The sequence below is a fragment of the Carassius carassius genome, chromosome 2 (assembly GCF_963082965.1).
Source record: "Carassius carassius chromosome 2, fCarCar2.1, whole genome shotgun sequence".
Classification (NCBI taxonomy): Eukaryota; Metazoa; Chordata; class Actinopteri; order Cypriniformes; family Cyprinidae; genus Carassius; species Carassius carassius.
This window is the reverse complement of record NC_081756.1, coordinates 21,208,873-21,232,630: the sequence shown is the minus strand read 5'-3', so window position 1 is coordinate 21,232,630 and position 23,758 is coordinate 21,208,873. Positions and strand designations below refer to the sequence as shown.

The 23,758-nt window shown below is 39.2% G+C and overlaps 1 protein-coding gene across 2 annotated transcripts in view; it reads left to right on the top strand.

Annotated features, from left to right (window-relative positions):
* The window catches only part of LOC132106441 (nuclear factor of activated T-cells, cytoplasmic 3-like), a 70,065-nt gene that overhangs the window by 4,328 nt on the left and 41,979 nt on the right, over positions 1-23,758 (top strand). The window contains exons 2-3 of one of the 2 annotated variants that reach the window (XM_059512121.1): positions 17,960-18,019; positions 21,402-22,566. In XM_059512121.1, the coding sequence (XP_059368104.1) occupies positions 17,960-18,019; positions 21,402-22,566 (1,225 nt within the window). The remainder of the gene's footprint in view (positions 1-17,959; positions 18,020-21,401; positions 22,567-23,758) is intronic. The other variant, XM_059512128.1, reaches the window with a different exon arrangement.

Genomic DNA, 23,758 nt, shown 5'->3' with positions numbered 1-23,758 from the left:
ATCAGGATTTTAATGCAGCTAAAGGGCAGAGCTGTTGTTACTATACACACTCATCAGTGTTTTCTGTGCCTCTGGCTGTTTTTAGAAAAAGATTAACGATCAGTTTTTGTCTTGTGTTTGTTAATAAAGCCTAAACGATTCCATTTAGATTAGGAATTTCTGTCAAAATATCATCAGGTCCTATTTGATGACTCAGTCTTTTAGTTTTGGCTGGTCTGGTTTGTTTTTATTATTAACAAATTTTTGTTACCAAAAACGTGACTCTGAAACTTTTATGAAACTAAATGAGAGCTTTCTCAGAACTCCAGGCATGACATTATGGCCACTGAAATGTTGATCAGTGTAGGTATTCATAACTTTACACATTCAAATGCAGGCAAGCTGTAATTCAGATGTGCTGATTTGTTTTAATAATATACTGTATATATATTAAAGGTTTATGAATTGCGTCATGCCCATTTTTGAGAGTAATTACAGTAGTTCTCACAAAATTCAGTTAGAGACAGGGGAAAAAGAAACTACAAACGGATGTAAAATGAATAAAACATCAAAGATGAGAATACAACTCTGAGTATATACTCGATTTTAATGGGAGTGTTGACTATCAAGAGGTGCGTGTAGCGTTAGAGGCAGTTTTTCACGTTCTCACTCTCACTCACTCTGTCAGTCACTCATCGCAGTGCTAGTCTGTAAGAAACCTGATTTGTTGTTGCATGTATTGCAGTTATTACAATTATCACACCGGCAGTTCTTTTGCCAGGCTCAAACATTTAACCCTGTTACTCAAGTTACTGTAAGAAAACTGATCATACTAAATTAAGCAACTATAAACTGACCTAGCTTTATTTAGACTGCATGTGCAAACCTGTTACCCTTTCGCTTTTTCCACTTTATTTTCTAATTTAACAGACTGTGTATTATATTATCTATTTAATTTTGATACTGTATTTGTCATTTTTATTGATAAAACATAATCACATAAATCAGACAGCTAGACAAACACAGTTCCCAGATTTTGTTAAGCGTTGCAGAAATTACAAAGAGTGGTGAAAAAAGAGTTTGAGGACCTATTTTATACCCTATCTGTGGAAAGTGCCAAAAAACATTAATCAGGAATATTCATGGAACATGATCTTTACTTAAAGGCCGTGTTGCAGGGTTAATTTTCAACGAATTTGTGCAATTTGCTTGTAGGTAATAAACATTTAAACTGTTATCCATTGTATTTTATGTTGTTGGGTTCACAAAATGGAATATAATACGAAAAAGTAGGTACTATCTTACAGCGGTTTGCAACAATTCTCCTTTCCCCCACAATGCTTTGCATAACGTCACCTTGGGGAGAGAATTTATCAAAGCCCGCTTTGAGAGCATTGAGAGTGACTAGAGATACGAGTAGTAGACGAGAGTATTCAGATAGCGCAGATTATAGATAAATAGATAAATATATAGATATAGATAGATAGACTAGATATATAGATAGACAGATAGAAATATCGACCAACAGCGACCAAAACGCACTCCCTTCCCTACAGCACAAGCTTTCCAACGCAGTTTCCATGGGACAGCACCGCCCACACAAGCACCTGCCAAACACAGCAACAGACACGCGGCTAAGTTTGCAACAACATTTTCATTGGAGAAAGAGATAAACGTTTAGAAATGTCCATATAGCTAGCATGATGCCTTCTAGATGACAAAGACAAAGTTTACCAGTTCTACGACACTATGACAAAGGTTACCGATACTTATCTGAACTAACGTCATGATCACTGCCACTAGATATAAAGAAATGCTATTCAATTACAGTAAAAAAAAAAAAAAAGTGTCGTTATTGTGCACTGCTGCTCGTAAACTAGCTCCAGTGCTCAATGCTGCATTGCTAAATGATAGCAACTCACCAGGACACGTCACCAACTCTCCACTCGTTCTCCTCGGACCATACATTTAATTGGCTTTGACGGCCATCAGTTCTTGGCAATTCCTAATTTGCCCTCTCACGTCTGGCAGGTTCGAAATTATATGGCTGCGGGCCATCATACATGTTGGCTCTTGCCACCTCTTCCTCATCCCAGTCAGTCACCATAGTTCTAATACTAGACTGGGGCTACCTTTCCTCCACCTCTGCCCAATGTGACGTCATCACCGAATTGTGAAAAAAACAACAACTTAAAAACCTGGTCTTTAAGACCATTTTTGAGACATTTTAAAAATTATATACATATCTTGAGTGATTTATGTACCCATTAATTGACAGTGATGGTTAACCTGCAACAGGGGCTTTAATATCCTAATGATTTTTGGCATGAAAGAAAAATCAATAATTTGACACATGTATTTTTGGCTATTGCTACAAATATACTCGAGTGACTTAAGACTGGTTTTGTGCTCCAGGGTCACAATTGTTCCTGATGTTTGAGTCAAAGTGAGTTTTTGACCAAGTATTACTGTATTTTGAGAATATACAAAAATGGATGATAGTTCATGTTCTTGTTAGGCATCATTGATGTTTATAATTGCATAATAAAAAATAAAAAAAATGTAAAAAAAAAAGCTGTAGTTCTGTTAGTTCTCAATGATTTTTGGCCTAAGTGAAATCATGCAGGAGGATCAGCTCATTTGGTTAATCTGTGAATATTTGCATGGTGGCCATCATCACCTTAGATGACCCACCCCAGATGCACTCGTGAGTCAACTTTCAATTTAACATTTTTCAGTAAAGAAAAAGAACATTAGTAAAACCATACAATTTATATTTAATATTTAAGTAACATTTAAGTTAAATAAGTGTATTAAAAAAAATATATATATATATTTATTAATAATTATTTATAATATAATTATTTATTATAAGTTTTATAATTTTTTTCCCCCCAAAGACAAAACTAGTATTTCATGCTCTCAAAATGAAGGTGTTGTTCCCTGATTTTTAAAAGACCATAAAAGTGGCCTCTTCCATTGTAAGAGGTGGCAGCATTAAGGGCAGAAGGTGCTCTCCCAGAGCTGGGTAAAGTCTTTCTGGCGTCGTGCCCAGGCACAGCATGTGGTCTTCAGATGGCAGTGGAATTCAATGGGAGGGGCACAAGACCCTCCTAAACAAGAAAGAGGCTTCATTCTTTCTCTTCTCCTTTTTCTGACTCTTCATCTTTTTCATCAGCAGTTGGCTTAATATTCCATCTAGAAGTGTGGTGGTGTTGTTTTTATGGCAAACCTTTGCATCTATCTACTTATGGTCTTCAGGCTCTGAAAAACCAGGTCAGCAGGGCACGAGTACCAGTCTGGAGGTTGTTTATGAGTGGGTAGCTAAATGTCTGTAAAAAAGCAGGACGTGCAGTGTTTAGCATCTGTGCTAGCATGCATCTGCTCCTCTGGCTGGCTGTCTCGGTCGTGGGAAAGACTGAAATTACATCGCTCTCAGGGTGGGTTATTTTAAGCCACAGCAAAAGTGGCAAAGGGCAGACTGCAGGTTCGCTAGTCCCGTCAGAAGAGAACAACCCCCTTGGCCAGCAAGTGCCACTGGACAAATCGCCGCACCTTTCAGCCCCACACTGCCTCACGCTGTGTGTGCCGAGCAGCAGAGAAGTGTTCAAATGCTGTGTGCTACGTCCCCAGGTGAGGCCGCAGACTCAGGTGTAGCCTTGACGCTTGTTGGTCAGGGAAGAGTAATAGGGGGTAGCTTAGCCATTAGCCAGGCAGTTTTATTTAGACCACAACACTATAACTGCAAGCCGCTAGTGTGGTAGGACATTACCAGGAAAGCTCTCGCGGCATTAAAACAGTTTAAAGTGGAAAAAATGAATGCAGCTTTTTTTTCTGTTGTTGAGAAGTGGCGTGCCATTACTTTTCTAGACTATTGAGCTGATAAATGTTGGCAAATGTTAAAGCCTTTAGACTTGTACTGAAGGAGGGAACTATGCCATTTGTAGGCTTATTATGTCTTAAGGGCTATTCACACCAAGGATGATAACTGTAGTGATAAGTAAGCTATATCTATAAAGTTTTAATAATCACTAATTCTGTGAGAATAGGGAAGTCCATAATGACACAGAGGAACAAAGTCATTGGAATCACTTTCAGAATGTTTTTTTCAAGCTGAAAAAAAAAAAAAACATTGACAGCCAATCAGAATTTTCCTTACTTTAACAAGCTAGAGCATTTAAAGCAGCAGACAGCATAACTGCTGTGCCCACTTAGAGAACGTTATTGTCCATTGGAGTGGGTGCTAATACAGTTATAGTATTGAATATTCTGCAGAAAGCTTTGTAAAGCTTTTTATATATACACTGCCCGTCCAAAAAAAAAAGTCACCACCTGGATTTAACTAAGCAAATAGATAAGATCCTTCCATTGGACAATTACTGCATGGGTGATTATGTTATGTGTCCAAAGAATGAGGTCAGCTGACTACCTGAATATACTGAATGGCCAGATTATTCCATCAATGGATTTTTTCTTCCCTAATGGCACGGGTATATTCCAAGATGACAATGCCAGGATTCATTGTGCTCAAATTGTGAAAGAGTGGTTCAGGGAGCATGAGACATCATTTTCACTCGTGGATTGGCCACCACAGAGTCCAGAGTCAGACCTTAACCCATTGAGAATCTTTGGGATGTGTTGGAGAAGACTTTGCACAGCGGTCCAACTCTCCCATCATCAATACAAGATTTTGGCAAAAAAATTATGCAATACTGAATGGGAATAAATGTTGTGACATTGCAGAAGCTTAACGAAATGATGCCACTCAAATGTGTGCTGTAAACAAAGCTAAAGGTAGTCAAACAAAATATTAGTGTGTGACTTTTTTTTGGATGGCAGTGTATATATATATGTTCATATTCATATGTGATTGTGCCCAGGTTCTTAAAATGGGCTCTCAAGGCCTTACCATAGACCAATGTGCTTCTCATTTGCAATTTATTATTTTAGCTGTATTCCAGCAAAACAACCCTCTATATTGCTAGTAAAACACTTGCATATGTGTCCAAATCTTCACTCTGGGTCACTAAATGTCCATCGTTAGCCATTTGCTAATAAATTCTTAAATTTACTTGCTAGTGTGTTTGTGTTAGAGGCTAATAACAAGTTTAGCATAGATATATTTTCATACACTGAATGCTTGGGAGTTTCTCTCTCCATTAAAGGAGTCATATGATGTTGCTAAAAAGAACATTATTTTGTGTATTTGGTGTAATGAAATGTTTATGCAGTTTAAGGTTAAAAAAAACACATTCATTTCCACATACTGTACATAATTGTTTTTCCTCTATGCCCCATCTTTCTGAAACTCATCGATTTTTACACCGCTCATCAGTCTGAAAAGCGAGGTGTGCTTTCATTGGCCAGCTGTCCAGTGTGTTGTGATTGGCTGAATACCTCAAGCGTGTGACGGAAATGTTATGCCCCTCACCATACTGTGATGGCATGTCCCAGTCAAAACGTGACAGGACAAAAACAATAAAACCCATTACAAATGAGGCAGTTCATCTCAGTGGTTGTACAGTGTACCTTAGTGTTGTCACGGTACTAAAATTCCAGTATTCGTTACCGATACCAGTGAAAATCTATGGTTCTCGGTACCAATTTCGGTACCAAAGCAAAACACAAAAATATGCTAATCAAAAAAATTAAAAATTAAAAAATAACTTTTTATCACTAAAAATAAAACCAATGCCTTTCTGTATACTTATTTACATTTTTGTTTAAAGTTTTTCTACAAGTAATATAATTATGAAAAACAAGTTTCACCCAAATTTAATTTGTCTTTTAATTAATGAAATTTAAACACATTTTATTTTTTGGTAAATAAAGGGGATTTGCTATTAAAACATGGAAGAATATTGTGTGATTTATTTCTTAAAAAAAAAAAAAAAAAATTAACAGTAGTAGCAGTATCACATACATTCTACTAAATAATATTAATATTTCTAGCACAATGCCTTTATGTAAAAATGAACTTTTATTTTGATGGGTTACCGTGAATACCTTTAAATCGACACTGGTTTTACTCAAATGAAATGGTAAAATGCTTGTGAAGTGACTCAGAACAGTTTTGGTAATGTTGTTTATGTATTTATGTCCTTATTGAGATGGCAGATGCTGAAATTACTGCAAGCGGCACGCGCTTCAGTCTATGGTAGTAAACAAACCCGCACGTCTCTGCCATTCATTCATTCACACAGAGACGTGCAGAACATGCATGATTCATATTTCAACCAACTTTTGCGGCTTAACATTTACTGATACTGGTCCATATTGAGATTTGATTTGATTAATTTATGCTAACTTTGACAAATTCCGTGACTGTGCATATTAAAATGTAAGTTTCATTTTCATGACTGGATTTTGAGATTCCGTCCGCGTTTTCTGCTTCGCGGAAATCATAGCACTGTATGCGTCAAGAACCAGGTTGACTGGGTCCTCGGTACCACCGGTACTCAAATGCCCTGTTTCCACCGCAGGAACTTTACCCAGGAACTAGGGACTTTGGCCTGGTACTCAGTGTGTTTCCACCGCAGGAACCAGGATCTAAATAAAGTTCCGGGTAAAAAAATGCCCTACCTGCTGGCGAGGTAGTACTTTTTCAAAGTTCCGGAACTTTCGGGGGCCGGACTTGGGTGCTAAACATCCTGATTGGTTGAGTTCACGCAGCATTGGTTGAGTTCAACCCCCATTTATTCGGATCAACATTTTCAAAATATTACTGTTATTGTGTCATGAAATGTAATTTTAAAAGTATTTCAGGCGAGAATGTAGTTGTTTAAAACTCAAATCTGTGGTTTATTTATAAAGACAGTGCCTATTTAAAAATGTTTTTCGTCAATCTCGGAGACGGTGAGCTCCACGCGATCAGCGAGAGCTCAGTCCTCATGTATCCGCCGAGAGCAGCCTCACCTCGGCTAGACCTTCTGATTTGTGCCGCTGGCTTTGATGTCTCTTTAGTGGTTAAAGATAAGATATAATTCATTTTGGGTAAATCTAACAGGTTGTCTTTGGTCTGTATTCAATTTATCTATATGTTAAAATGAAAATAAAGGCAAATTTATATAATATTTAGTTTCATTGTAATGGCTGTATATATACACATATCCCTGAACTAAGTACATTTCTGCAGCTGTTATTATGTTTAAATGAAAACGAAAGGAGGCAGTGGTATTTGATATCCTATTTCGTTTTATTGTAAATGTACAGTGAGGAAAATAGCAGTAGCCATGGTCAGCTGACTGAAGTTATCAAGTACGCTGCTGATTGCAGATTTACCGGATTTGCGTCGTCGGGGACATCACACTCACGAGTCGAATGCGCAAAGTCTGAACTAACGAGGATGCATGTCCAAAATCAGCGTACTTTGTATTGAGAAACGCGCGCAGACCTACGTCACCAGTCTATTAGCCTAATCTTCCCGGTACTTTACACCGTGGTGGAAACACAGAAAGCAACAGGTCTGGGGGGAAAAAAAGTTCCTGGGGAAAAAAGTTCCTGGTACAAATGTTCCGGGTAATTTAGGTGGAAACTAGGGGTGGGCGTTTTCCACAAATATCACATTCGAATATTTGAGCTCACAAAAACGAATATTCGAATATTCGTTTATTTAAATTAAGTTTAATGAGTCAGACGTTATTTTTCAGCAACATTTGTTTTCGTCATTTTGAACAAGCTTACAATAAGCTTGAACATTACACATCGTGTTTTGTAGCTGAAAACCTTTAACAATGCGTGCAAACAAACAAAAGTACAGATTAAAAGCAAAAAAAAAAATTGAACAAAGAAAAAACGTAAAGCAGCCTGCAGCAATTAGGCTATTGTACAGAATGTAGCTTACACTTAACTTTTAAACTGTCAGCAAATCTTTTTTGCTTTTTTTCTATTGTTTCAAATGTTCTAGTTAAGAAATACGGGCATGTAAACATGATCGGAGGAAAGTCGGCTCCTTAGTCTGTTAATAATAAGGCCAGCCGCGGAGAAAACACGCTCTGACGGCACAGACGTTGGCGGGACTCACAAATAACGGTGTGCTAAGCGAATACGTTTTGTGAAGCGCTTCGTGTTTTCGTTTCACCACTGAATGGGATCCTCATCTGGTGGAATACATGGCTCCAGCAAGAACTGTTTCCACTCGTCTCGGCTGGACTCTCTGTAATCATCGCTGGAGAACTGGCTCTGCCTTTTCCGACGAGTGGGCATTGCATCTTCTTCATCGTTGGTGACGGCGGCTGCATCCGCACCACTCGCATCAAGGGAAATCATCCGATAATGTTCAAAAAAGTTTTTTGTTTTTCTTACTTCTCTCATGTTTTCATCGAGAAACCTGAGATGTTTGTGCCGAGGGTCTAGGGCAGACGCGAGAAGAGTTTTCACTGCATTCTCCAAGTTAGCGGTGTTTATTCGTTGCTTCAGAGATGCTGCAACAATGTTCTTGGATCACTTTCTGTGATTCTCCACGGCATATTTGAAAAACTGTAGAAGGCCGCAGCTCTTAGGGGGGCGTTCACATATCGCGTCTTTTGCATGCTCAAGTTCGTTATTTCCAATGTATGCGCGCTCATAATGGAAGCGACACGGTCGCGATGCGCACGCGGTGCGACGCAGTCCCGTTATTTCCAGGTGCGTCCGCATAGCATCGTCCGCATAAACATCTCAACTTTTCAGAATGCCGCAAGCAAACCGCGGGTCATGTGACAAGAACTAAACATTCAGCTTCATCCTTTCCTGTAACAACGTTGAAAGCTCAGCCAAGATGAAGGAACAGCTGATCATAGCTGTATATGGATTGCCATTTTGAAATAAATTTAGTAGCAGAGCTACTGAAAGCGATTTTTTTTGTGCTGCAAATCCATTTATCCTTTGCTGAAATTTCCGCGTCTTCATGGAGAGAACACGTCGCCTCAGGAGCGCTTCTGCCCGAGCGCTTTGGAAAGGAGAAAGCGGCGCGCACAGCCTTTTCCACTCCTTATTAGGCGCAATATGTGAATGGCCCCTTAATCATTCATTAATTATTTTTTGCTTGCATACACCTTCAAATATGCCGTGGAGAATCACAGAAAGTGACCAAATTAGGTTTTATTGTGAACTTTTTTTTTTTTCTTTTTTTTGGGAAATTCGAATATCATTTTTATTTATCGAATAATTAGAGCAGAACGAATATTCGAATGTTCGACTATCCGTGCACATCCCTAGTAGAAACGCGGCATAAGAAAACTGGTACAGTGACATTTTCATTTTTTTAGTACCGACTTGGTACCGAAGTACCAGGTTTTTTGACAACACTAGTGCACCTGTATTTGATATAACGTAAACTCTAATGTGAAGGTGTCGTTTTGTTGATGCGCTACATGTAAACGATATTCTTTGTTGTATTTTCCCGTCAAAATTCAGCTTTTAAGAACAAGCAGAAGATATGCTGGTTTATTTGGTCGTGGGCAGAACTAATGCGTGAACGCAATTTCATTGGCTGGCACTAATCTGTTACCATTCCTGATTTGATTTCAGCAAATCGTTCGAGTGAACGCTGACAGCTTGATTAATTTTCATGAACCCAGCAACTCATTAATCCTTAGTGAGTTTTATAGTGTTAATATAGTAGTAGAATAAGTTATAGTATTATCTTTTAATAATATTATAATATTTTTTTTTTTTTTTTTTTTTTTTTTACAGAAACCCTGAATGACCAACAAAATCTTAAGCGGATATGCAATGGTGTGTGTGTGTGTGTGTGTGTGTGTGTGTGTGTGTAAAATAGTATATCAGTCTGGCGAGCAAAATGTACTAGCCAATGGGGATTATATTGCCAAGGTGTGCATAGAGGGTTGAAATATGATCTAAAATGGTTCCTCCACTATCTCTTTTCCTCTGTAAATGCAAAGGCATGTATTACTAACACTACAGCAGGGTACTGATCATTGTCTGTCTGTGGTGGTTACGTTCATGTGGCTCTGCTGTTCTTATTTTGGCGAGCCTCATGTTGATTTTCTGCCAGATGCGGTGTTGTAATACATGAGAGTGAATCAGCTTTACATGCATTCAGGGCACTTGACACTAATGGTCAGGGCAATTAACATTACAAACTTGTGTCCCACAAGTCGTTTCTGGAGCTTTGTTTGGTCCCATTTAATTGTTAGCTTAGCTTCAGCAAGAGGACTGTGTGTACCAGTGAATCGCCTGACTCATTGAGTGTGTTTTCTTGTTCTGTACACTGTGAGAGAGGGTCTGTAATGTGGTGGGAGTGAGGGGCATGTTTACTGGGGCGAGGCATGAGCAGATATGTGTGGCATTTGTCTAGTTTAAATTTAGTGAAACTGAAACCAGCAACATTCATAGGATGCTAATTAAGTTTCTGAAGTCTCAGAGTTTGGTATTAGTAAGAGGTAGAGAGATGGGAGCGTCTCGGATCAGACACCGGTGCTAGCTGATTTTACATTTCAAATAGGATGTGTCATAGGCCCTGTCCCAAATGGCACACTTTATGCGCACTTGTGCTCTTGCAGATTTAAAAGGCTGCCGTGTGTCTGTTAAGGCCACGATACAACAGGATGTCCCATTCGTCATATTAGCTTTCAGAAGCCCTTGATGCGCACTTCTGCTGAACCCGCACTTGAGTCGAGCTCCATGGCAGACTTCTACCCAACAGTCAAAGCGGCATCACGGACGTGTGGACACAGACCGTGAGGGTTTAGATTTTGATTTAATTAATTTAATTAGATTTGGAACGGGGCACCTTTGGCAATGTCCTTTAGTTTTTTTTTGTTTGTTTGTTTGTTTGTTTAAGCATAAATAAATAAGGTGGCTCGTGTGTTTAATTTACAAAAAAATCATAATTAATAATTATAATAATTTTAACAATGATTTATTGTTGAAGGTCACAACTGTCTTTGGGGTCAGTTTTTTTTATTTAATTCTTTTTTAAATAAATACTTTTATTTAACATGGATGCATTAATTTGCTTAAAAGTGATAGTAAAGGCTTTGAAATTGTTACAAAAGATTAATATTTTAAATGAATGCTATATTTAAAAAAGTGAATGTTATAATAGGGTTGGGCCGATAGATGAAAATGATTTGTATAGACTAAAATCATTTTATTTTTCTTTCTATTTTGTGAAATTGCATATTGTTTTTTTTTATTAAATTATTACGTTTACAATTTTGAAAATTGCATGTAATAAAATACAGAAACATGAAATTATGAAATTTTTTATGCCCCTCTGTCAAACACTGCCAAGGACCAAGGAATGTCATTTTGTTAAGAGCTGTTAATTCAATTAGGGCTGTAGCTATCGAATATTTTAGTAATCGAGTATTCTACCAAAAATTCCATCGATTAATCGAGTAATCGGTAGGGCTGTGACGGTTGCCGTAACAACCGTGTCACCGCGGTGGTCGGTTGCTACCGCGGTTGTCTACTGCCACCGGCGGTAGTGCACGCGACGTCACAAACTCTATAGCAAGCATAATACAAAGTTTTTTATATAAGTGTAATAACTGTAATAGTTGCAAATTCTATGTCTATGGTAATTAACAAATTACCTCAAACATTCCTTTAGATATGCAGATTTGAGCACAGGAAAATACAGTTTATGCATTCAACAAATTAATTTAGTGTTGGGTGATGGATCTTGTTGGGAAAGCAAATACCGCATCACCGATCTGGAGTCATCTGCATTCATGTCACCCATCGGCGTTTGCACAAGTTCTCGTGATCGCAAATGCTGGCTGGTCAGGTTTGGTGAGGCTTTCTCCAAACTGGCCAAATACAAACGAGACAGCGATGAATAAACGATGGGAACAAGAAATATGGCAACGATTCCTATTTCAAAAAGAGCGCGTTCAGATGAAGAGTTAGGCCGGTGACACACTGGCTGCGTGGCGTGAGCGTGGCATGTCTGCTGCGTCCCAGGAGCGTGGCGTTTTCTGTGTCTTTACACACCAGAAGCGTGCTTGATGCGGCGCGCTGCTGCTGCTGTAGGTGACATAGAGGGAGGCCGCCGACAGACCAGGATCTTGTCTTCATGACAACAATATCAACTTTTTTTTACACACCTACAACTACGCCTACTGATAAAGGACACCGTCAACAGTTTTGACGGCAAAATATACTATGTTTGACAGGTGCAATATTTGAAAATCTATAATTATTTATTTATTTTTTTAATTACATTTATATCTGAATTTATGTCAACCTATAGACTTTCAAACATCAAAATGTCATGAATTAATGTTTTTGTGTACAAAATGACATATAAACATATTTTCCTATTATATTTTGCCTGTAAACGCTTCCAACACGCGCGCGTGTCCCGTGAAAGATAGGCGTTGGTTCTATTTCTAGCATGCACACGTTTTCCGCGCGGCTTGAGCCGCGTCTGAGACGCGCGTCTCACGCAGGCAGTCTGCAAGCTCTAACCTGTTAACATGGGAGCCGAATTAAAAACGGACACGCCACGCAGCTGAGACGCTTGCGCCACGCATCCAGTGTGTCGCCGGCCTAAGTTATTGAGCTTGCTTGGTGGCGGAAAAGTAAACCGGACGCAACACAACCGCGTTGCGACAGGTTTAGTCTGCCTAGTGTCTATACAGGACATATGAACTCTGTGTCAGTAGCCTACATTTTATATATATATATATATATATATATATATATATATATATATAATATGTGTTTAAAAAAAAAAAAAAAAAAAAAAATTATATATATATATATTTTTTTTTTTTTTTTTCAAACACCGCGCCACCGGCGGTTGTTGGTCCATGACTACCGCGGTGGTAAAAATCAGCCACCGTCACAGCCCTAGTAATCGGATAAAATGTGTTTTTGCTTAATTAAAGAGCAATATTAATTATGCAAGAGAAAATAAGACTCCTGGGTCTCTTAAAATGAACAACTAAGTTTCCTTTTTTCGAAAATTTGTATTTTTTAAATGCATAGAATGCAATGCATACATCAAAAATAAACATTTAATTATTACCCATTGTTTCTCTGTCTGTGCTTGTACTGTGAACAATGACAATAAAGTTGACAGATGAATTAAGTGCATTTAAGTGCCATTCAGTTGGGGTTTTAAATAAAGCATTTTCTGAGATGCACATTAAACACATAAAACATTAATTTAATTTATCTTTTAATTATTGAAAATTAAGCAAACTTAAATATTTGGTAAAGGGGATTTACTATAAAAAATAAAACATGGAAGAAATGGTGTGTGATTAAACCTTTAAAAAAGGTGTTTTTTTTTTTTTTTTTTTTTTTTTTTTTTTTTTTTTTTTTTTTGAAGTAGGCTATGTACATTCTGCTGAACATATCTGGCAAAAACTTGTCTTTAAACCACACTTTTATTTTGACGGGTTGACGTACCTTTACAGTTCTGTGTATGTGATACTACCGTCTATGATGTGATATGACGCTAGTTTTACTCAAATCAAACGGTCAGATGCTCATGAAGTGACTGTCAGAGCAGTTCTGGAGATGTTGTTCATGTGTTCACGTCCTTATTTAGTGAGACAGCAGACGCTGAAATCACCGTGAGCGTCAGCGCTTCGGTGTGTGCTTAAAGGAAGACGCGCTTCTGCTCCATTCATTAACAGAGACATGCAGAACATGCAGGATTCATATTTAAATAGACTGTTCCGGCTTAATATTTAAAGATATTAGTCCATATCGTGATTTGATGTAAGTGCAATGACCTATTTTTGATTAATTCATTCAAAATTTGGCAAATTCTGTGCCATTCCACGTTAAACTGTAAATTCCGTTTTTATGACTGGATTCCGCGATTCGCGGAAATCATAGGGCCCTAGTTGTGGTATGCCAGCTCTATCTTGTAATGGACACATGTCACGACGTTCTCTTTACGTTTGCCCGTGCCCTCAAATCAAAACACTGCTGACTCCTTGCAGTATGCGATTTCGGACGCAGCGCTTGTGTCTCCTTCCGCTTTGTGGGTGACGTAAACGCGTTGTGTCACATTTAAAAAAATCATTGCGAAAGAACCTGTTGAGTGATTTAAAATAAATGAAAAGAGGCTTCGAGGCAGAGGAATTTGCCTCGATCATTTTTTGTAATCGAGTTACTCGAGTTACTCGAGGAATCGTTTCAGCCCTAAATTCAATAATTAGTACTACTGGAATAAAAACATAATCCAATTTCCCTTGTCAGACATGCCAAATAAATGTATTGTGCTGGTGTTTGGTTATTTTCTCAATAAATCTTTACTTAAATCATCATTAAATCACAATAATGTTGTGACTTTATTGTATTTTTTTTATTTATTTTTTCAGTTTCACATTTGATTAGAATTTATCAACAATTTATACAAGCTTGTCAAAAGCAGGCCTCGTTTTTAATTTTGCATTTGGTTACGCCACCATTTTCATATTAAATTGCATCAACATAATTTTCAGTCTGAGGTAGCTCTCAATTAGGAGGTGTTCACACAAGTCACATTCTTAGACATGTTTTAAGTGTTTTATGTATTGTTTATCTATTGAGTATTCAGAAGACACATTTATAGTCAATGATCTGTAAATTCGGATTCTGAGTTTAAATTATTTGATCTTCCAGTCTGTCCTCACGTTCGTTTGTTGCATTGTACCTAAGGTCCCTAGTACTCTTCAGAGTCACCGCTTCTCTTCCTTCTCCTTCTTTTAGTCCCTAAGGCACTGTTACACAATTTACCCTTGGGCCATTGTGTAATTAAAAGTGTGTCTGACAGCTGGATGGTTGTGTGTGCGCATGTGTGTATGGTTGTGGCGTATCGCAGATGCGGCTCTGAGACTTTTGGCGGCTAAGATGATGAGTGTATTTTGATTCACAACAGCAATTGTGCTTTCAGTCAAGTAAATTTCTTCCTTTGCTTAAAAGATCTCATTTAACCCACAAAAACCTAACTTAAGTGTAGTAGTGAAGAACGTAAGATCAGTTAACTTAATTGGTTGTCCCTCTTTGCAGTGCTATTTCTCAGTTTTTCTTTTTTATCGTCTTTTTTTCAAATAGTGAACAAACTAACATAATGATCTAAATGTTCAGGTTTGTGGTCATTTAATAATTCCAAGGTTGTCCTTTAGTGTCTACATGTAAAATCAAAGTCTTTTGATAATTTTTTTGCTCTGTTGGCCACTTTGATCTTTTTTTTCATATACAGTTTGAACAGGCAAAAAACACTATTTATGATTCCTAAGGAGACGCACGAGGCCTTTCTTTATGTTTCTGGGACTTGTAAGTTGCTCTGTAATATGAACTGCATTTGGCCAGGTGTAAGATCTGAAATTAACTTTTATTAGCTATTTCAGCAGTGATTGACAAGGTTGGGACTAAATGAACCTGAGGCGTTCTCACTGCCGGCTGAGCTTTGTTTATCCTGTAATGTTATCACAGCATGAGATGGTTTAATTAGGGAGCTTTATTTAGAAAGCAAGCATACGTTCATGTTGGCTTAGTCTGCCATCACCTAGCACAGCGGACATCCGCAGCTCGGTGGTGATGTAACTGGCTGCAGAACTGGGGCCACAGCAGTGACTCGCCTGCATGGGGAAAAGCATGCTAAAAAATGCTAATTGAGACTGAGAAATGGTGAATGTTGCTAAAACCAAGAAACTGGTGCTTCTTTAGTATAATCTCCATGAAAGAAAAGATACGACTTTTTTTCTTTTTCTGTTATAAGACTGAATTCAGGTTTGAAGAACAAATATTATTAAAGATAGACAGCCTTCAGATTTAACATTATTAAAAAATAGACAGTCTAAAGATTTCATTAAGAAATTGCTTAATATCACAAGTAACTGACTTTATTAGCCTTCTAAGCCTTGTTTGGCAGAAAACGTATTTGTTCATCCTCATCTCCGATGATTTATCTTTTTGAAACCTTAACATAGATACCATCTTATGACACATCATGTTAAAGCTTTTGTTCTTATGCTGTCTGTGCAGTGTACAATGAACTTACTTTCCCTGTATTTCATCTCTATAGAGGTATTCTGCAAGGATTGTTAATGATCTCACTTTTTACGAAAACGTACAACTGTTTCCCTTACCTGATTTGAATTTATATTTTTTGCAACATGTAGAGTGATTCATCAGTCATGGGTCTGTTACAACTGCAGTGTGTACATGCTTCTTGGAAGGATGACTCGTCATCTTTTTTCACTTTCTAAAGCAACGGTTTATTGTGTAAAAAAAAAACAAAAAAAAACATTTGCTACTCTAGAGATCAGTTTTGGAGAACATGGGACCTATTTATAGAGCAGGCTCATTCTACACATAACCAGTGTAGGTCTTCAGCTAAAAGGGATTTTTGTTATCAGTTAATCTGTTAATTATTTTGATTGACCAGATTAAAGAAATATATAAATTTGGTAAATGCATTTCCACAAACAAACCAGCACATAAAAACAGTCTAGAGTTGCATTCGAGTGAAGTGTGTTTGATTGTCTCAGCTAGCTCAAGCACAAGGCTGCAGGAACAGTGTGACACAAAAACAGCATTGTAATGTTTTGTCCTGCTATGCTGCTACTTGTAGAAAAAGTAGCTTGTTGCTGGAAAAGCTGAACTATTTTGAAAGCTGCTAAGCTACCGTCATGCTACTGAGTTAATAAAAATTAGCAAATAAAAACATTGTGCGTGAACGCAGAATCCCAGCTGCTCTCTTTCAACTCCGAGAACATCCAACATTGACTCGTATGTCGACACTATGGATGCAAGCTTAGATAAAGGCAGAAACGCACGGCCACAAGCATTCAGTTATGCACACACACACTCGCACTGTGCATCTCTTTGTGTTCTTATTCGGCTACATTTGTGGGCTACAAAGATGTTGGTGCTACAGGTGTGGGCTGCTCTGTGTGGCTTGCGTCAGAGACTCAGTGTTTAGAAGTGACGGCACTCTGCCAACAGTTCTTAGAAACAAGCAGTGTTAGGAGGGAGCTTGTTCAGTTAAGATGCTCATTTAAAGTCTTCATTATTCAATTTTTGATTTTAATAAATGTTTTATTTTTTTTATGCCAGTTGGACAAGAAACACAGTTAGATGTTTGATCTGTAAAAAAAACCCTTTTGTACATGCAAGTGTGTTCTGCATAGGGAGCTCCGGATTAAGTTACACCTATCACTACAGATGATACGCCCACACAATCACTCAGATCAGGATGTTGTGTAAGCAATTCAGGAATTGACCCTCTTTGAGGCAGGTATATGCATTTTATAACCCAGAGTTCACACAGGTTGTTGGAACAACAGGTCAAATCCAAATGAAGAAATTTCATGTCAGAGACCGAGGTCACGATGTGCTTGCACTTTTTTTACATTTTCATGATGGCCAATTCTTGAGTTGTTAAAAGATTTTAACTAAGCGTCACCAAAATGGGGAGAAGGTGGCAAAACAACATGCAAGAAGGAAAATGATGAGACGCAAGACTGGAAAATCTAAGAAAGCAGGATGCTCTTAAATTAAGCTTGCATGTTTAAATGGACTGTTTTCCTACAGTAGATTCTCAATAAACTGATATGGGGAACTTAAGTATATATGTGAGTTTTTATAAGTGAGTACATCCCTCAACCAATAAATTACCTTGATGTTGTTGCAACGTCGAAATCACAGCACAGATAATTGCAGTTTGATGTTGATTCATCTACCACATGGACCAGGCGTCCCTTAAAGATCATTACAGCATCTGCCTCCATCTTTGATTAAAAGTGGTGGACGAATTCAAACAGTCGCATCATGACAGGTGCATTAGGATAAGTACCGTTCTGCCTTCACAGCAGGCACAGCTGTTTGTAGAGGTCCATACTTCATCTGTGCTTAATTGAGTTATGTGGACGTAATTACTAATGGAGGAAAGGGCTTGAGGTTTTTTTTCTTTTTAATCAGTTTTACTTACTGTCGTATGCATTCAAGGAGTCAAAGCAATTAAACTGTTTGTGTGTTTGCGTTCTGACACGATTTCCCTCACAGTACTTTACTGTCTCCACAGCACCTGATCTGATATTGATGTCATCAACATGCACACAGACACACAGACACACTGCAGCAGGTAGGGACCGTTGGTTTCACCTCTGGGTGACTTTACTGACAAAAGCCTGTGTATTAGTAGCGTCACAGACTGTGCAAGGCATTGAGTACTTCTCAGTGCACTACAGCGATTTCCCACTATTATTAGCTTAAGAACAGCAAAGCTTCTTAGGGCTCTTTATTTAACCAGATTGCCAGTCTGATGTGAACAGCATCTGATATAAGCAAGCAGACACTGGGACTCCTTTCTCCATACTGCATAAGATCAGTTGTACTTTCCTCATCATAGATTATTACTGACCCAGGAGAGTAGTAACAGTAAGACCGTTCTGAGTGGCTTTGGAGACAGATGAAAGGTTTCTATAAACCTCAAGCTACTGTCACACTGTTTAAGTGGTAAATTAGAGTTGCCATATTATTGGTCACAATAGGACTGGGCTGCAGGGGCGGACTGGCCATCTGGAGCACTGGGAATTTTCCCGGTAGGCCGCTGGCCAAATTAGTGCATTTAGTGACTGAATTTCTTACAAACAAATAAAAATTATTTTATATAAAGATGATAAAGATATTGTCTTGTCTTGCTCTATAGATGTCTAACCTGAACCTAAACCAGTTTAAGGGTGTACTAACACTAGTCACGGTTGCCTTGAACCGAGCCGGAGCACGATTATCCCTCCTCCCCACTCCCCCGCTGGCCTGTACTCACACTTGCACTATACTTTCCGGGCCGGAGCACGCTTACGTCATGATAACGGAGAAAACCACTTTTGCTAATATTCTGCAGAATAATTAAGAATAATTAATTTATAATTCATGACATGCATTGTCAGAAAATTATTATGGAGACTGCTGAGGTTGATTAATTAATTTGCAGCTTTACGAGAACTTTACTCGCAAACTACATTTACTGTTCATCAATAAGGTAAGAACCAGAGCCGTTATAAACCTAAATATATTTGATTGAATAATTTATTTGAAAAGTGTAACGTAGTAGTGGTAATAGAATATGTTTGCAGTCGTAATGATGACAGTAGCGCACACAATATAGTACCTGTTCCATGCTCCAGTGTGGTTAGCGCTCACACACTGCATGCGTACCACGCCAGAGCACAACCAAACCATGCCCTGGCCCACCTCTTTCAACCGGGCCAGGGCCGGCTAAACGAACCGCACCCAAGCACAGCACGGAGCACTCGCACTAGTCAAACGAACCAAGCTTTGGGGGTCAAACGCACTCAGGCACCAGGGATGGAAATTAGCACCCGCCACCAGCCAAATGCGGATGATTTTGTGTTGTGGCGGGTAAACTCGCTTCACCTACCGGCCACCGTGGCGGGTAAATAAAAATACTGTTTCACCCAGCCGGTGGACAAAAAAAAGTTAATTTGTAAAGTGGCTGGTAAAAACATTGAGTGGCTGGTAGATTTTGAAATCCACCAGCCACAGTGGCCGGTGGACAAAAAAATTAATTTCCATCCCTGTCAGGCACTTGGGCAAAATGCCTAGAATAATACCCTAAAAGTATCAGCCTGCTTTTCTACTGTTCCCAATGCTCACAGCACCCTCCATCTCTCTCTTAGTGTTTTTTTCTCCTTTATTTTATCTCCCATCATTGTGTTTATTCATGGCGCTGTGCTAATGAACTGGCAGCCAGCGTTTGGTGGATTAATCAAAGCCTCTTCTCCCTCATGAATGAATTTCAGCATGAAAAAAAAAAATAGGCTTTGTTGATTGCCTCTAGGGTTCATAGATTTTATATTTTTCTGTTAAGGTAAAATTTTCAAGTTAGTATACTGCAGCATCTTTGTAGTATATCACAGCATTGTGTGTGTCAGATTGATAAAGCAAACTCCCAGTGGGCTGTTTCCCTTGGGGTCAGAGTACACAGTTGGATTGACATGTTGAGTCTTGTGTGACACATAGGTTTCTCCCCATTCCTCTCTGTCAGGCTCTGTCTTCACAAATGGGCATGTCTTATGACAGAAGTACACAGCATCTATAAATAAATCAGTCAGAGGGAGGGGAATAGAGAGGAGTAAAAAAAAAGAGAGTCAAGAAATGGGGTAGAGAAACATAAATGAGAGAGAATTTGAAAGAAATAAAAATAACACTTGGTTGAGTCAGTCAAAGGAGAATAAGTGAGAGAAAGGTCATGACTCCATTTACATTCATTTGTTTAACTGATGATTTTATCCAAAGCAGCATACCAGTGGGGAATCAAGATGGTATCCAACAAGACTTGCATTGCATTGTGAAATCACAACACTGTATCTTTGACTCAGTAGGGCTGTATGCAGCTTGTTGAAACACATCTCACTGGCTGCTCACTGCTGTCTGGCCCTGTCACACTCCCTCTGCCCAGCCACTGGAAGCTCATCAATAACTTTCAATAGACCACAGGCACAATATGCTCTGTGGGTGTGTGTCTGTACAGTATTAGCGCATAATAGCCATCTATGTGTGTGCGAGCTGGCATTATTAATAGGGTCGGTTTCTATGTGGTGACAGGCTAAAGCATGCGCCTATGTGAGTTTGTTTCCCATGTGTTTTATTGTGCACGCCGAGATAGATGACTTGCATGGGTTATTCCTCTCTGGGTTTGAGCCCATCCTTTGCCCCAGCCGAAATTCTCTCTATTGACTAACCCACCGGCTCTCTGTCTCATAATATCTCTTTTAAATGGATCTGACTCTGGATCTTGCTCTCTCACTCTTAATCTCTCTCTTTGCTTCTCACCCCTACCCTACTGTCCCCTTGTGCTGATACTGTGATATCAGTATTGTTTGTGCTATAATGCTCTTATTGTTAACCTGTTGCTAGTGTTGTAGCTTCTGCAAAGTCCCCATTGGCTTGTTTGCAGCTAGCCCGAGTCTTTCCTTTTCAAGGCTATCAGAACAGCAGTCCAATAAAGGAGAGAGAGAGGAGAGAAAATAGCCTGTTCTCTTTCATCCCTCTTATCAGCAGACAGAGACCTTGAAGTGCCTCAATAAACAGTATTTATTTATGTGTTAGTTATACGAGCAATTACACTGTGAACTTTGGTAAATGTTGTACCGTTTCTATAAGTGATTTATTTTATGCACCTCTCCTGTCTGTGTTTTTTACTAATCGTAGTTCTAGTTTTTGAGGCGCTATGTAGAATATGGTTTTCCAGAATGCTTTTTGTTGTTGTTGTTGTTCATTTTACATATTAATGTCTCATAAAAGTGTGCAAAGTGATTAATGACACTGCTGCAAAATATTTATCTAAGGAAAGAATAAAACTATCAATTAAAAATATTGCTCTTATTTAATGTATTGAATTTCAGATCTCCACTTACTACACTGTATAACTGCCTATTTTTTACCTCATTGTTCTGTCTGTTTCATCCATGTTTTTGTGGTTTGTTTGTTTGTTTTTTTAGATCTAGAAACGGATGAAAACACATCATTTTACATCCTCAATGTGGGGCAACCTCATTCAGTGGTGAACCAATCGCACAGTCTCCAGCGGCATGGAGGCCCACCCCCAGCCACCTCCCCGTCCCTGCAGGCCCACCACAAGGCCTATGAGTCCTGCTATGAGCTCCATGACTCTAAATACACACCTACAGGAGTGGGCAGAGGAGGGAACGGCCCACCAAAGGCCTTTGAATGTCCCAGCATCCAGATTACTTCCATCTCCCCAAGCTGCCAGCAGGAGATGGAGACCAACGAGGATGGGATGAGAGCAAATGGTCAAGATGGAGACTACCACGACAGACCTCTGTCTCGAGACCACCTCTACCTGCCTCTAGATCACTTGTATCGTGATTCATCCCTGAGCCCTAGCCCATGTAGCAGCCTTTCCTCTCGTAGCTGGTTCTCAGACGCATCGTCCTGCGAATCCATCTCGCATGTATATGATGATGTAGATTCAGAGCTAAATGAAGCAGCAGCGCGTTTCACGCTGAGCTCGCCACTCACCTCGCCCGGCTGTTCTCCACAGACTGGACCACAGGAGGAAGTGTGGCAACAGCAGCATCATCACCATCACACGGCCTTCACTCACTCCCTTTCTCATTCGCATGGCCATTCTCTCTCGCCCCGCCAGTCGCCTTGCCACTCACCCCGTACCAGCATCACAGATGAGAACTGGCTAAGCCCTCGCTCACCCTCACGGCCCTCTTCACGTCCTACATCGCCCTGCGGAAAGAGACGCCACTCCAGCGCTGATATATGTTATTTGGGCTCTTTATCACCCCATCACTCCCCAACTGCCACGCCTGGCCCCTCGCCCAGGGGCAGCGTGACCGAAGACTCATGGATAGGAAGCCCGTCTATGGGAGTGTCCTCTTTCCAGTGTTGTCCCTCTGAGGCTGACATCCCCTCTAAGACAAGAAAGACATCCCAGGACTGTTCAGGAGCACTCCAGTCAGGAAAGAGTGACCTGGGCATGGATGACTCTGGGAGTGTATCTCCTTTGCTTGACTCACCTGCTGAAGAAGCCATGCACGGATTAAAGAAGGATGGATCTGGAGAGCAGTTTCTTTCTGTCCCATCTCATTTCACATGGAACAAACCCAAACAAGGACACACACCTATTTTCAGGTAAACTTCCTTCTCTTCTTTGAAGTGACATCAGAGTAACCTTTTTTGAGTTCATGTGAGTAAAGCTCTACAATGCTTCTTTCTTGCAAGCATTCATGTGTATAGACAATAGCGCTGTTCCAAAACCAGAGTAAATTAACTTCAAAAGTAGCATCAAAACTGACCGAAAACCTCATGTGACTGATTTTAGCGACAACTTTTTTTGATGGTCTCTCACATGCAGCACACAAATAGTACTTCGTACTTAAAGCATGCAACACTCTGTAACTTTTGGAAGAAAATTCGAACCTGAGCTACTTCTCTCTTTCTGTCTATGGTGATTCATGCAGGTATGTGTTACTCCACAGCGGTGACAATCCGAACAGGCTACAATAGTCTGAATATAAGCACTTACTAGAAGTGTACCATAGTGGTTCGAGATAAGACAAAAAGGCGATTTATAAGATTAATTCATGATGTACTCACTCATTATATACATTTTACAAATTCTGAACCCAGAAAAAGTTACATAGTAGGGCTGAAACGATTAGTTTAAATTATCGACAACGTCGACAATAAAAAAAATGTTGACAAATATTTTTCTTGTCGAGTAGTCGTTAAAGTCATATGATCTAATGTAAGAGCCTGCAATAACGTGGTTTGACCAGTGTGGCGCTGTAGTGCGAGACCGTAATTCAGCTCTCCCGATGAAATTCACGAGAAGACAGCGCTTCAGAGCAAACGCAGCAGAATGCGAGGGTGCTGATCTGCGTTTGGATGATTGTTAATATTTGCTGCGCATTTTTCTCTCAATAACAAAATAAGCACATCAAAAAACTGACAGCAGTGAGAAGGCAGCCGTTTAAAACGCATCTGATTAAAAAGATGTGGATGTTTGCACGAGCTCTGTAGTTCAGTACTCCAGTAGGGTACAGTCTGGTCACGTTTATTTATTTAGTACTTTAGCCTTAAATCAAGCAGGTTTACATTATTGTTAAACATGATAAACCAGAGTCATTGTCGCTTTCAGTTAGAATTACAACTTGATTTTTTGTTATAAAGCAGCTCTCCGGTGTGGATCTAGTTAATGATAAAGTCTTTTTATTAGTGGGGGGAAAAAACACCTTTTATTAAAGGTATAGTTTGGTTTGTAGAGATCAAAGCTTGATCCAGCTCAGGACCGTTTTGATTATCATAAACCTATAGGGTATTT